Here is a 12,505-nt window from a genome sequence, read left to right as displayed (position 1 = left end):
CTCTGGGTTTGTTTTAGTGACTTGGGACCAAGGATGCTTTTTGTTCTATCGGCTCCAGCATGTCCAGGTCTGCTTGCTGCTTTTTAAGAGATTGGAACACTATACCGTTAGTAGGTTTTGCCACTATGTGTGTTGTTAGTCTTTCAGGATGAGAGCAAAGGGGGGGGGGGACTGCAGGTTAAGAGGAAAGGAAAATGTGGGTGTGGGGCAGACCTGGCTGGATGCCCCGTTCCTCCACACAGCTCCCAGCCTCGTGAAGCCTCATGGGGGAACCAACGCTGCTCCCCCAAAGCCTCATGGGAGACTGATACTGCTTCCCTGATAGGAAGAGGCACTCACCAAGCCCTCCTCTCCTGGGGTGAACAGGCCCAAGCTGCCAGGACAAGTTGGAGGCCCGGGCCTAAGGATCCCAGAGAAGCTAAGTATAGCTAAAAAAACAAGAGTCAACCCCCTGTTCATCCGGGCTCTCTCTCTCTCTCTGGACTCAGTCTCGCTCTAAGAACATGCCCACAAGCGGGTTTATGCTCTGCCCATGGGCCATGTTCTGGGTGGCAGATAGATGGGGTGGGGGAGGGGAGATTCCAGCCAGAGAAGATAGGGTGGGAGGAAGGTGGGTCGGGGCCTGGCATGCACAAGCAGCAGACAGGAGAGACTGACAAGAGAGAGAGGACAGAAGCGAGCTTGGCCATCCAAGGGCCCTAGTCCCGGCCACCCTACGCTCTACCCTGCACAGCTAGGCAGTGGGGTGAACACAGACAAGAGAAGTGAACAGAAATGCCCGCCTCCCACCCACCCCGTGGAAAAATATACAATCCGATATTTATGTAATAATTTAGATAGAATATGTTTTTCTGCATTTGTGCAAATAAATTAAACGAAACCATTTTCTTTTTTTCTTTTTTTTTTCCTAGAAAGAAATAAACTGAAAACACAATTTAAAAACAGGCAGGCCGTTAAAAAGAGAGCCCATTTGACTGGAACAAATGCAGCCAGGGTCCAGCCCCTCCGCCAGGGCCAGGCCCTGGCCCAGGCCCTTGAGTCTTGACGGAGTGACCTAACCCTGACTGTGATGGCGTTTGGTGGCGTACCCCGAGAACAGGGTCCGGTCCCACACATTCACACAGGGGAGGGGGGGGCGGGAAAGAAGCAGGATGTCAAAAACTAGACCCCACCTCGGTGAGACGGGCTCTGAGGTCTTTGGGGAGCAATGTGGACGAGGGCTTTGTTATTTACAAATAACACAACAGTCCTTCAAGTTTTCAAGTTTCATAAAAAGGAAGAGGCGAAGAGGAGGGAAGAGAGGAGGAGGAAAAACCAAGGAACCAAAACAAAATAAAATAACATGGAAAAAGAAAAACCAACAAGATTAACAAACACAACTGTATCGTTGGAGACAACAACAGAGTAGACGTGGTCACGCGTGGTCTGTGGTTATGTACATCAGTTACAGAGACGGCAGCGCGGGGGATGGGCCCCACGGGGCCAGGCACTCAGCCACGCGCCCCTCCCCCGCCCCGCCCCGGCCTCCACACGCTCGCTCGCTCGCTCACACACTCGCTCTTCCACACACACAGACACGCCCGTGGGCAGCGGGCGCAGGGCGGCGGCTATCACCAGTCTGCGTCCTCCTCTATGTAATAATCGGGGGCGGTACCATCAAAGAGGCCTGGGTCGAGGGACTTCCGCTGCTTCCCTCTGGCGAACACGCGGGAGATGGAGCCGAATCCCATCTTCTCTTTTTTCTTTTTCCGTTTTTGGTCTTCAAGGTCCTCTAGTGACTAGGAGGAGGAAAGAGGACACAAAGGAACAGAGATAAGCTTCCCTGGGTGCACAGAATGTCGGGGGGGGGGTGGAGTGTCTACCTGCAGGTCGTGGCCAAGGCCAAGGCCAGGGTGGGAGGAGGGCATGAGAGGCTGGGCTCGGGCAGAGGCCAGGGTCTTGTCTTTCTCCTAAGCACCTCTAGAACCCCTCAAGACAAGAGGCCCCCTCAGACTGTCACGTGTCTACTGTTCAGGCTAGCGCAGGCATGTGATGGGCATGGGGCAGCCCTAGGCAGGAAGCCAGGCTGGACGTGGAGGGTGGCGGGGGCTGGGGCTTGTCTCCCCCCCCCTCCCCTGAGGCTGTGGAGAGCCCCAACCTCTCGGTGCCCAGTTCTCCCTTGTTCATTGTGGGACAGAGATGACAGAGATGGAAGCTGCCCGGCCCGGCCCACGCTGGCCCTGCTCGGGGACTGAGCGTGGCGTCTGCCGACTGTCCCATGCTTTCTATGGGGGCATCGGGGTGCACTCCAGCTGAAGGGCAGGATGTAGACTAGGCCAGGCCGTGGACCCCAGAACACCTGGGAATTCCTGGGTGTCCAGGCCCCACACCCCTAGGCTGAGGTCACCACTATGCATTTGAACCATATTCTCTAGGGGACCCCAAGCCCGGTGGGCAGTGACAAGCCAGGGGGGCACCCTAAGACCAGAGAGATGATGACCTCAGAGCCCCAACTGACCTCCAAATTCATGTCCCTTGTATTATTTGCTCCCCACTCTCATAACAGATTATTAAAAATGCTAAAAATGGGTACAGTGCCAACAGCAAGGGACCCAGAGAGCCGCTGGCCTGGGGTAGTGGCTGTAGAGAAGGATAATTTTAAGGAAGATTCACACCAGAGAACAGGGCGCAGCAAGCACAGTATACGCCAGCAGGTCTGCAGGCCTAGCTTGGCGTGGGTGCCAGCTGAGCATGCGTGGAGCCCTGGAGTGGCGTGGGGGTGGGCCAAGGTACAGGGTGAACCAGAGTCACACTGGGGTGCAGGGAGGGCCGCGGGGGTCAGGGGGTACACCTACCTGTACAATAGGGTTGTGCAGGTTCTTCTGAACTGGGCCGGGACTGTCGCCCTGTAGCGGAAGAGGGGGGTGAGATCACGGTCTTGTGGGACACCGTGGGGGAGGGGCTGGGTCACCGGATGTGGGGGGAGGGGCCCGACAGGGGAAGAGAGCTTCCCAGAAAGTCACCACCTGCCGGGGCCACTCTGCCCCGGCTCCTAGGTGCTGACACAGACCCCCGCACTTGGCTGGTGGATGGGTTGGTGGGGTCTGGGGTTCACCCAGGTGTGACCAGGCTGAGACCAGAGGTGCCTGCTGCCCGCTTTCAACTCTCAACCAACAACGCTGCTGCCTACAGCTCCTGAGTATGTCAACGAAACTGGAGGATTGGTTCTACTCATTTCTTGTGAAGAAATAAACTTTTTTAGGAAAAGAATTTGGGGCACAGGGTGGCTTGGGGGACTGGCTTCCTCCACAGGCTCTGTGTGAGGTGAGCAGGACTCCGGCCACCCTCCACCAGTGCTGGAGGGTCCCACCCACAGGCCTGAGCTCAGCCCTCCTTTCCCAGAGTCTCAGCCAGCCCTGGGAGGCTGTTCCCAGAGTGCTGCCATGCACTGCCCTGGCAGGAAAAAGAGGCCTTTAGTAAACAGCCCACGATGGCCAAAGCCTTCCCCACATTCCGGAATCCCGCTGCCTGGCCTAGGAGCGGATGCCCCATTTGGATCACAGAAAGCATTACTAGGGAGCCTCCTGCTGGCAATTCCTGGAATTGCAAGCAACAGTATCCACTGATTTCCCCACCCTGCCCTCTTCCCCCCTGACTGCATTGTGCAGGCTGTGCTGCTCTTGCTGGTGCCCACAGATGCCTGGGAACAGAGGGTGATCTAGGGGCTATCTCCCCGCTCTTCCTAGTTTACCTGTAGGTGGGCGTGCATACCTGTTAAGATGGCGGACAAAGTGGATATTGGTGCCCAGAGTTAGCTCTTGGCCCCATATAAAGGTTTAGAAACACAACCCATCCTATGGGTAGTTTAGCTTGCTCTACCCCAGGGAGGACCATCCTTGCCAAACCTATGGGTAAGAGACTGGAGCCATGAGCCATGAGCATGAATATGCCTGTGTATATGTAGGTGCTGGCCAAGGCCAATTAGGGCAGGGACTGGCCCCCCTCAGATCCGACACAAGAGGCCAGCAGAAGGCCCTCATGCGGGCCCAGTGGCATTTTGGCTGTCCAAGCTGCCCTGGGCCACCAGGAGAAGGCAGAATGCAGTCCCCAGGAACATTAACTCATTTGCAAGGTGCAGGGGAGTTACAGGGCGCCTGGGACTCTCTCCGCACCTGCACAAAGCCGGCTCCTGCTGGCTCTGACTACTTGGGAAGCAGAGAATGTACCTCAGAGACCCCAACTTCCGCCTTGAACCTCTAGATCAAGAAAGCCCTGCCACTATTGCCTTCTCCTCTGGAGTGGGGGCCAAGAGCAGGACAGCTGCTTCATTACAGTAAGGGAGGAATCTCAGCTGGGAGTCAGGCCCTGGGTTGTGGGGGGTCCCTGTCTTAGGAACCCACACCATCTGACCTTGCCAGGCCCTTCTTTTAAGATGAGTCTTAGTTCCTTTTATCAGCTCTGATTTTGAACTGAAATTCCTGGTTACTACAGCTTGAACTCAGGGCCTGGATGTTTCTTGGCTTTTTTTGGCTCAAGGCTAATACTCTATCACTTGAGCCACTCTTCTGGTTTTTTGGTAGCTAACTGGAGCCAAGAGACTTGTAGAGTTTTCTGCCTGGGCTAGCTTCAAACTATTATCCTTGGGTCTCAGCTGAGTAGCTGGGGCTAGGCATGAGCCACCAATCCCCAGCTAAGTGACTGATTTTCACCAAATGATTTCCACCAGGTCCCTTAGGAACTTGCCTAGGAGAAGCTCGAATCCCTTGGGTTTTCCAGGGAGATAAATCCTGTTGCCAGCAAAGATTGGCTTTATTCTGTTTTCCGATCTTTGTCCCTCATTTCCCTGCTTAACAAAGCCATATTACTTGAAAGTTTTTGTTGTTGTTTGTATTTTGGTACTGGGGATTCAACTCAGGGCCTTCTGTTTGCTCAACCATCCCACACATGGCTGGAGCTCCACCTTGTGAACCATGCCTCCAATCTGCCTTTCTTTGTTGGTTAACTGGAGACAGAATCTCACATACTTTCTATGCCTTAGCTAGTCTTGAACTGCAATCCTTTGGATCTCAGCTTCCTGAGATTGTGGGTGTGAGCAGCTTAAGTTTTTGAGAACGCCTTCTTGTGCAACTAAGGACCTCAAACACAGCAGAGTGCCCTGTCTCCAGGAAGAGTAGGGGAGCCCCTCAGATATCAGCCATGTGATGGAAGCAAAATTCGGTTTGGGTGTTGCGTGTGACCCCGAGGCTCATGGTCTGGAAGCCCTGTCCTCTTCCTACGTCCCCCACTTGGGGGTGTTGTCACGCACCGATGGTCAGTGGGATTGGCAGTGGCTCCCACCAGCACACAACCACAAAGTGGTGAGGCGAGCAAGGGAAGGAAGCAAGTGAGAACAAACCCACAGGACGCGGCGGCCCAGGCCATGCAGGCTCAAACTATAGGAAACTAAGCACAATCACGACAACGCCCAGGCTGCACGCCTGAGTGAAGCAGGGCAGCTGGCACTAGAGGGCACAGGGCAGGGGTCCTGGCTGGCTCTGGAGGTGACCACGGTCCCACAAGAGGCCCACCCAGCCAGGGCCCATGGGGGCGGAGGTCCAGGCTGCACAGACCCTGTGGCCCACCCGACCGAGGCCGGCCTTCCTCGATTTTCCTCACCCTCCCGGCCTCATCTCTTTCTCTCCCCACATCCACTGCTTCTCGCAAAAGGAGAGGACAGAACGGGGGACGTGTTCGCCACAGGGCTCCCTGGGGGACGAGAGGAAACAGTGGGGGGGTGTCTGCCCCGGCCCTCCCTCCCCACAGAGGCCTGGGGCAGGGCCGGGCCCTGCCCGCCGCTGCTGGCCTTACGTTGCAGAGAGAGTGGGTCCGGTGTCGCGGCGAGTTGATGTCGCTGGGCGTGGATGACCGGTCACCTTCGGCAGCGGATGCATCGGAGATGACGGAGGGCTGCCGTGAGTGGCAGGGGCTGACCCTGACCGCTGCAATGGAGGGGCAACCAGTGAGAGAGGGCCAGGCACTAGCCCGCAGGCAGACCAGCCTGACCAATGTGCCCAGGGTATGGATGGGAACACAGAGGCAGAGGGAAGGCGGGAAGTGTGTCCCAATCCACCCATCTCTGCCTCAGCCCTGCCCGGCCCAGGCAGCACTACTGGGGAGACCCTCCCTGTCCTCCAGACACCGGTAAACGAAGCCCCTCCTGTGTTCCCCAATGACCGCTCAGCACTGGATCCCCAGACGAGAAGCCCAGGGTCCCTGGCAGCTCCTTCCTCTCCCCACACTCCAACACCAGCATCGCCCGAAGGACCCCATGCCCGTCCCCTTCTCTCCCTCCCCTGCCACCTCTGGCCTGGAAGACTGTGGTGGACTCTGAGGGGCCCTCCCTGCCCCCTCCTCACAGACACCTTGGCATTCTCGGGGTGAAACCTCCCCCCGTTCTGGCCCTAGCAGCCGGGCTGGGTGTCTTGACCCTTGCTCTGTGCCTGGCCTTTGCGTTTCCTGCTGCTCCTGGGGACAGATGCGCCACGGCAGCGGCGTGGTGGGATGGGGCAGGGGTGCAAGGGAGCATCTGGGGGGGGGGTAAAAAGCTGGGCAGGGCCCAGAAGGCTTCCTGGAGGAGGTGTCTGATCAAAAGCTTGGCGGTGGCTGGGGGATGGGCTTGTGGGAGGTCCGTCAACCCAGGCTGCCCTTCTCAGACTAGCACTGGCCCCACTGAGTCACAGATGTGAGGGTCCGTCCCGGGGAGCCTGGCTCACCTGCTGCACACACAGGCTGCGGGACAGGAAGGGGGACACTTTTTGGGGCTCCATTGGGTCTTGACTGCCATTGGGCCCCTGCGCCTTGGCTGAACCCCCGGCTGGGACAGGAAGGGGCACTGTCTCCCTCCGGGTTTGGCCAGAGTTCTTACGACAATGCCACCCCCAAGGACATCGCTGAGTGGCTGACATTTACCCCGGCCCCGTTCCAGAACTCTCTACATGTTATCTCCACGGCACCCTAGGAGGGAGGTGGGGTGGGGCGGCAAGCAGACATGGGAGACATGCAGACACGGGAGACACGGAACACAGGGACCCAGCAGGCCTGAGGACTCCTCCCGAGGTCAGGGCCAGGTCCTGAGTCCAGTGGAGCGATGCCTAGCCTGGTCCCCTTGCTCCAGTGTGTGCCCCGCTGGCCTGACTGGCCCCTAGTCTCTGGGGGAGCAGACGGGGCTGTGGCTACCACTGGCAGCGCCAGAGACCACCGCGGTCCTCGGCCTTCCCCACTGTAGACGGGTGAGGGAAGGACTGGGAGGGGAGGACCAGGGCAAGACCCAGTCGCTGTTGAAACCAACGGATCTAGCTCCGCCTGAAGCTCTGCTGGCAGCTTCTTCGGTCAGAAACTCCTCGTTTCTGCCCCACGCCGCCCCGGGCTTTGGCCCCTCTCCCTGGGCTGCATGCCCTCCCAATGCGTCCCGGAGAAGCCGTGCCTGGGCTCACCTTGCCGGTCCGCAGGGTGGGGAGGGTGGGAGTGGTAGAGGGTCTGCTGGCTCTGGCGGATGGCCGCGGTCAGCGGGAGGTCTGCCTGCACCACCCACTCCTGGTTACCGTTGAGCACCGTCTCGCCCGGCATGGCGAGGGAATGCCGCTTGGGGACATCCTTGGTCAGCGTGGCTAGGGACTGCTTAGCCTGGGCGGAGGGATGGAACGGAAGAGGGCACCGTGAGCAGTCAGGCACCACCAGCCCGCCCTGGGTCCTGGGTCCCTCCACAGACACATGCGCTGTGAGCGCCCCTTCGGGTCCTGGTGAGAACACAGTGATGCTGGTGAATGGTGAGCAAGGGGGTTTGGAGGACCAGCACTGACTGTAAGCAAATGTGACCATAAGAAAATGGTGTCTTAGCCAGGTGCTGGTGGCTCACGCCTCTAATCGTAGCTACTCAGGAGGCTGAGATCTGAGGGTTGCGGTTCAAAGCCAGGCCAGGCAGGAAAGTCTGTGAGCCTCTTATCTCCAGTTAACCACCAAAAAGCAGGAAGTAGAGCTGTGGTTCAAGTGGTAGAGCACCAGCTCTGAGTGAAAAAAGCTAAGGAACAGAACCCAGGCTCTGAGTTCGAGAACCCAGTGCTGTCATCAAAAAGAATCAGTAGAACTTTGCCGGGTGTCCTGGGTGGCCCTGGCTCTCACCATAGCCAGCTCGGCCTCCAGCTCCTTCATGCGGTTGTCCTTCAGGTCCAGCTGGGAGCGCAGCGCGGCGGCGTGGTCGGTGGCCTCCTTGGCCTGACGCCGCAGCTCCCACTTCTCCCGCTCCAGGAGGTCCTTCTCCTTGGCCAGGGCCTTGACGGCATCCTCACTTTCCTGCAGCAGGGGACAGGGAGCCGGGGGTCACCCCAGAGGGGGGTACAGGGAGCCACGGTGTCACCCCAGAGAGTGGAGATACAGCAGAGAGGCCCCAGCATGAGACCAGGAGCTCCAACTCAACAGATAGCAAGGAAGCTCTGGGTTCAAATCCTCCTCTGCCACAAATCAGCTGCAGGACGGGGAGAGGAACCCTTAGGAGCCCTGGGTGTTGGTCAGGACTTGTGAAGGGTGAAGACACATCGATGCCCAGGGATGCCCTGCCCCATCAGGCCAGTTTCCCATCAGCAACATGGGCGCCAGCAGAAAGTGCTCCACACACAGCCCCGCAGAGCTCCTTCTGGAAACCTGTTCAGTGGACCTGAGCGACAGGCTGCCCTACCCCCTGCCCTGGGGTGAGCGATGCCCACATGGCTGCTTAGGGGAAAAATGTCCCTGTGTGCGGAGGCAGACCCCTGGGGCCCAGATGGCGTGTGCCTCTGTCACTTAGCAGCTGAGGGCTCAGGGAAAGGGAGGGGCAGGAACGGGGGGGGGGGGGGGGGGCCCAGGCGCCACCACCTTGCGGTGCTGCTCATAGTTGCGGATGAAGTCCCGCAGCTGCTCCTCGCGGCTCTCCAGTGTGGCATAGAGCTGCTGCATCTGGCTCACCAGGTCAGTCTTCTCGCCCTTCAAGCGCTTCCGGTCAGCTTTCATGGCTGTGGACAGAAGGACCAGTCAGTTCTCAATACCCCAAGTCTCCTCCCCGAGCCTCACAGGTGTGAAATGCAGCCTGGACACTGAGGTGTCTCAGGACCCCACTCGAGACATCCCCAGGATTCAAAATCAGGACTGCGTGTGTCCACACTCCCTTCCCCCCCTCTCAGGTCTCTGCTGAGATCCTAACCACCCTCCCCAGCCTGGGAGACAGTGACAAACCCAAGGGCCCCCCTGAGCCCACAGAACAACCTAGCCCTGCTTCCTTCCCAGGAAAAAACCTTTCATTCAAAGCGTGAGAGATCTATCACTGAATCACAGGCCACAAAGACACACCTACAGATAAATTAGAAGCCGAGTGCCATAGTGCATGGCTAGAATCCCAGCACTTGGAGAGGGGGTTGAGGCTCAAGATCAGCCTGGACCTCTATATCAGAACAAAAACCAAACAAGCTAAATTGGGCATCATCAAAATCAGAACTTGGGCATCATGGATATCATGAATGAAGTAATTCACAGGTCAGAGAAGGTACTTATAAGCCTTACACTGGACAATGGACTTACATCTAGACTATATAAATAATTCTTACAACTCAACAATAAAAAGGTAATCCACTTAAAAAATGAGTAACTCATCGGAATAGTTCACCACCAATGGACGACCAACAAGAACAAGAACCGCGCTGGATGACATGACTGTCAGAGAAATGCAATCACAAGTGTTGGCCGAATATGGGCAGGGAGGGCAACTCCACCACAGTGTGTGTGTGTGTGTGTGTGTGTGTGTGTGTGAAAAATGATGCAGCACTTTTGGAAAACAGCCTGGCACTTTCTCAAAAGACCAAACCTTTAAAAAAGTGACCCTATGAATGACAATATGATGACTACTCATACACCTGTGTATAAAGGTGCACAGAAGCATTATTCATAAGCAAGCACCCACAGGGTGGAAGTAATCCAGATGTCTGCCAGCGTGCCTGAATGACAAGGGGCAATCTCTCCCCACAAGAAACCATCAGGCAACCTCAAGGTCCTGAGGCTAGTCACCCCGGGAGGAGGGGGGGCTGCCTTATAGAAAAGCTGAAGCTTTATAGAAAACCTTATAGAAAAGGCTGAAGCTGTGTGTGACTGTCCCTTACAAAGTGCTCAAGCAGGAGGAAATCTGCACAGGCAGAAAGTGATTCGATTCACAGATGCCTTAGGCTTGACTGCTGACTGCAGGCCCAGGACCCCATTGTTGACCCCGACAATTCCCTCCTCGCTCTGGTTGTTCTGATGGATTACAACTCTGCAAAGTCTGAAGCCCAGGGGCTGTTGTGGACCTGACAGAGGAGCTGTGTGGTGGTGTAGAAACGAAACGTCAGCCATGTGCCCGTCCCCTTCCCGTGAGAGCCCTGGATGGGGTTTGGGGCGAACTGTGGAAGTGTTGAGAGTGGGATGAGTTCCTGACTCTGGCCATTTCCAGCCTGTATGGCCCGGAGTGCTTAGTCCTTTGCCTGAAGTCACACAGCCATGTTGGACCCCCAAGTCCACACACAGGACTGTGTGTTGTGCTGCAGCCCCCAGCTCGCTGACATGGGACCGGTGGTGGCTGTGTCTTTCCTCCTGCCCTTGGCATCCAATCTGGTGGACTCAGTATGTGACACAAAGGCACTGGGCACCCGGGCCCCAACTCTAGGCTTCTGTGTCCCTGGGGAACCCCTTCATCCTCCTGCTTTTATGGTAGGCAGGAGGAGGTGGCTGAGTCACCACCGGTGTAGGGAGACCTCACACTGGGATCGCAGGACACTGAATTCCAGCTTTGAGCCTTCCAGCTCTGTCTGTCCTCTTTGGGCCTGGGCCTGGCTGAGGTCACAGCACTGGAATTCCAGGCCTGCTGGGCTGGACAGGGAATGGGTGGGGGCCCAGGGTGGAGACCCAGGGCAGGGAAAGGCCTTTGCTCCACCTCTGCCAGCAGGGGGCGCCCTGCAGGCTCTGGGTTGGGGCACAGATGGGCTCCCGGGCACAGCCCTGACACTGGGAGAAAGCCCTCTGACTCCAACATCACATTCCTGACCCTTCCTGGCCTTTGTGAATGGCCTTTGAGGGGGTGACAGGATGTGCAGAGGCTTCTGGGCTCCAGGGACCTCTGCGCCATTGTGTCCTTCACCTCCTATCCGGCAGGGGACGTGCTTGTTCACATGGGTGGTCTGTGTCTGTGTGGAGCGCTTGGGGAATCTTGGCTCTGCCAGCTTCTCGGCTGGACACCACACCGACTGGCGCCGTTCCCCCCCAACCCCCAGCTGGGGACCCAGAATGTATAAAAGCTGAATCTTTGGGAACAAATTTCAAATGAAGGTCAAATTAAAAGTGGTGATGGGTCCTTGAACCCTGGTACACCCAGGGAGGCTGACGTCCTTGTACAGCTTTACTTGTTTTTCTGTGTGTACGCGTGCGTGTGCATGCGTGTGTACTGGGCTTGAAGTAAGGACCTGGGCGCTGTCCCTCAGCTTTTATACATAAGGCTAGCACTCTATGACTCGAACAACAGCTCCCTTGCAGCTTTTTGGTGGTTCATTGGTGGTAAGAGTCTCCTGAGCTTTCTTGCCTAGGCTGGCTTTGATCCGCAATCCTCCGATCTCAGCCTCCTGAGGATCTGGGATTGAAGGTGTGCACCCCGGTGTCCTTGCACTGTCGCTCACAGTGATGGTGGGGGAAGAGCAGCCTATGCCCCACAAATGCATCCTTGGCCTCAGTCAACATCACAACGCAGGGCAGCGTGGCTGCCGTGCTGGCCTGAGGTCTGACTGGCCACCCTGGCCTGGAGATCTGGGCAAGTCCCTGGGCCTGCGGAGACTCAGTTTTCCTGCTATTAAGAACACCATGTGGTGACATGGGGGTGGGTGGGGCTGGGCACGGTGCCAAGGCTGCAATGGTCCTCGCTAATCCTCACAAGTACTTAGGAAGTCCTTCACATGACTGACCAGGAACTTGTGGCAGCCGCCAGCCCCTGCCTGCAGGCTCTGGTGAGGGGCAGCGCCCACCTGGCCCAGCACCACCCTGGCTCTGCTGTCTCCAACATCAGGAAGTGGCTTCCGGACTTCTACTGAGGCCATGTGACCTTGAGGCCCTCACTCCCTCCTCCCTCAGCGTCCACGGTGAAAGCTGGCTTGTGGTCTGCCCACAAGCCAGCGGAGGGGCTCAATATGCACGTAGGAGGCTCCAAATAGCCACTTCCTGAGGGTCCACTAAGGCACCTGATATGCTCATGAGCACCCCCATGATGGCCCAGGGCTGCTGGAAGGACGTGTGTGTATGGTGTGTGCGCAAACCCATGCGCGAACAGCTCTCAGAGAACCTGCCCCCAGCTACCTGCTCTCCACCTGCATCCTCAGCCAGCCAATGCCACATTCATGGCTACACCCAGACTGCCCATCCGCCAGAGCTCAGGAGCTCAAGAGACCATGTTCTGGGCGGTTCATGGCCAGAAGTCCTTGCGAATTTTCCATCCTGAGCTGGATGTGGC

General features: G+C 57.3%; 1 protein-coding gene across 1 annotated transcript in view; it reads right to left on the bottom strand.

Moving 5' to 3' along the window:
• Kazn (kazrin, periplakin interacting protein) overlaps nucleotides 1-12,505 on the bottom strand; it is an 85,262-nt gene that overhangs the window by 20,846 nt on the left and 51,911 nt on the right. The window contains exons 3-8 of the mRNA XM_013022299.1: nucleotides 8,866-9,002; nucleotides 8,137-8,307; nucleotides 7,452-7,641; nucleotides 5,827-5,957; nucleotides 2,835-2,885; nucleotides 1,655-1,778 (exon numbers count right to left, since the gene is read on the bottom strand). Of these exons, the coding sequence (XP_012877753.1) occupies nucleotides 1,655-1,778; nucleotides 2,835-2,885; nucleotides 5,827-5,957; nucleotides 7,452-7,641; nucleotides 8,137-8,307; nucleotides 8,866-9,002 (804 nt within the window). The remainder of the gene's footprint in view (nucleotides 1-1,654; nucleotides 1,779-2,834; nucleotides 2,886-5,826; nucleotides 5,958-7,451; nucleotides 7,642-8,136; nucleotides 8,308-8,865; nucleotides 9,003-12,505) is intronic.

Source organism: Dipodomys ordii, unplaced genomic scaffold (assembly GCF_000151885.1).
Source record: "Dipodomys ordii isolate 6190 unplaced genomic scaffold, Dord_2.0 Scaffold61, whole genome shotgun sequence".
Lineage (NCBI taxonomy): Eukaryota > Metazoa > Chordata > Mammalia > Rodentia > Heteromyidae > Dipodomys > Dipodomys ordii.
This window is presented reverse-complemented; position numbering and strand designations above follow the sequence as displayed.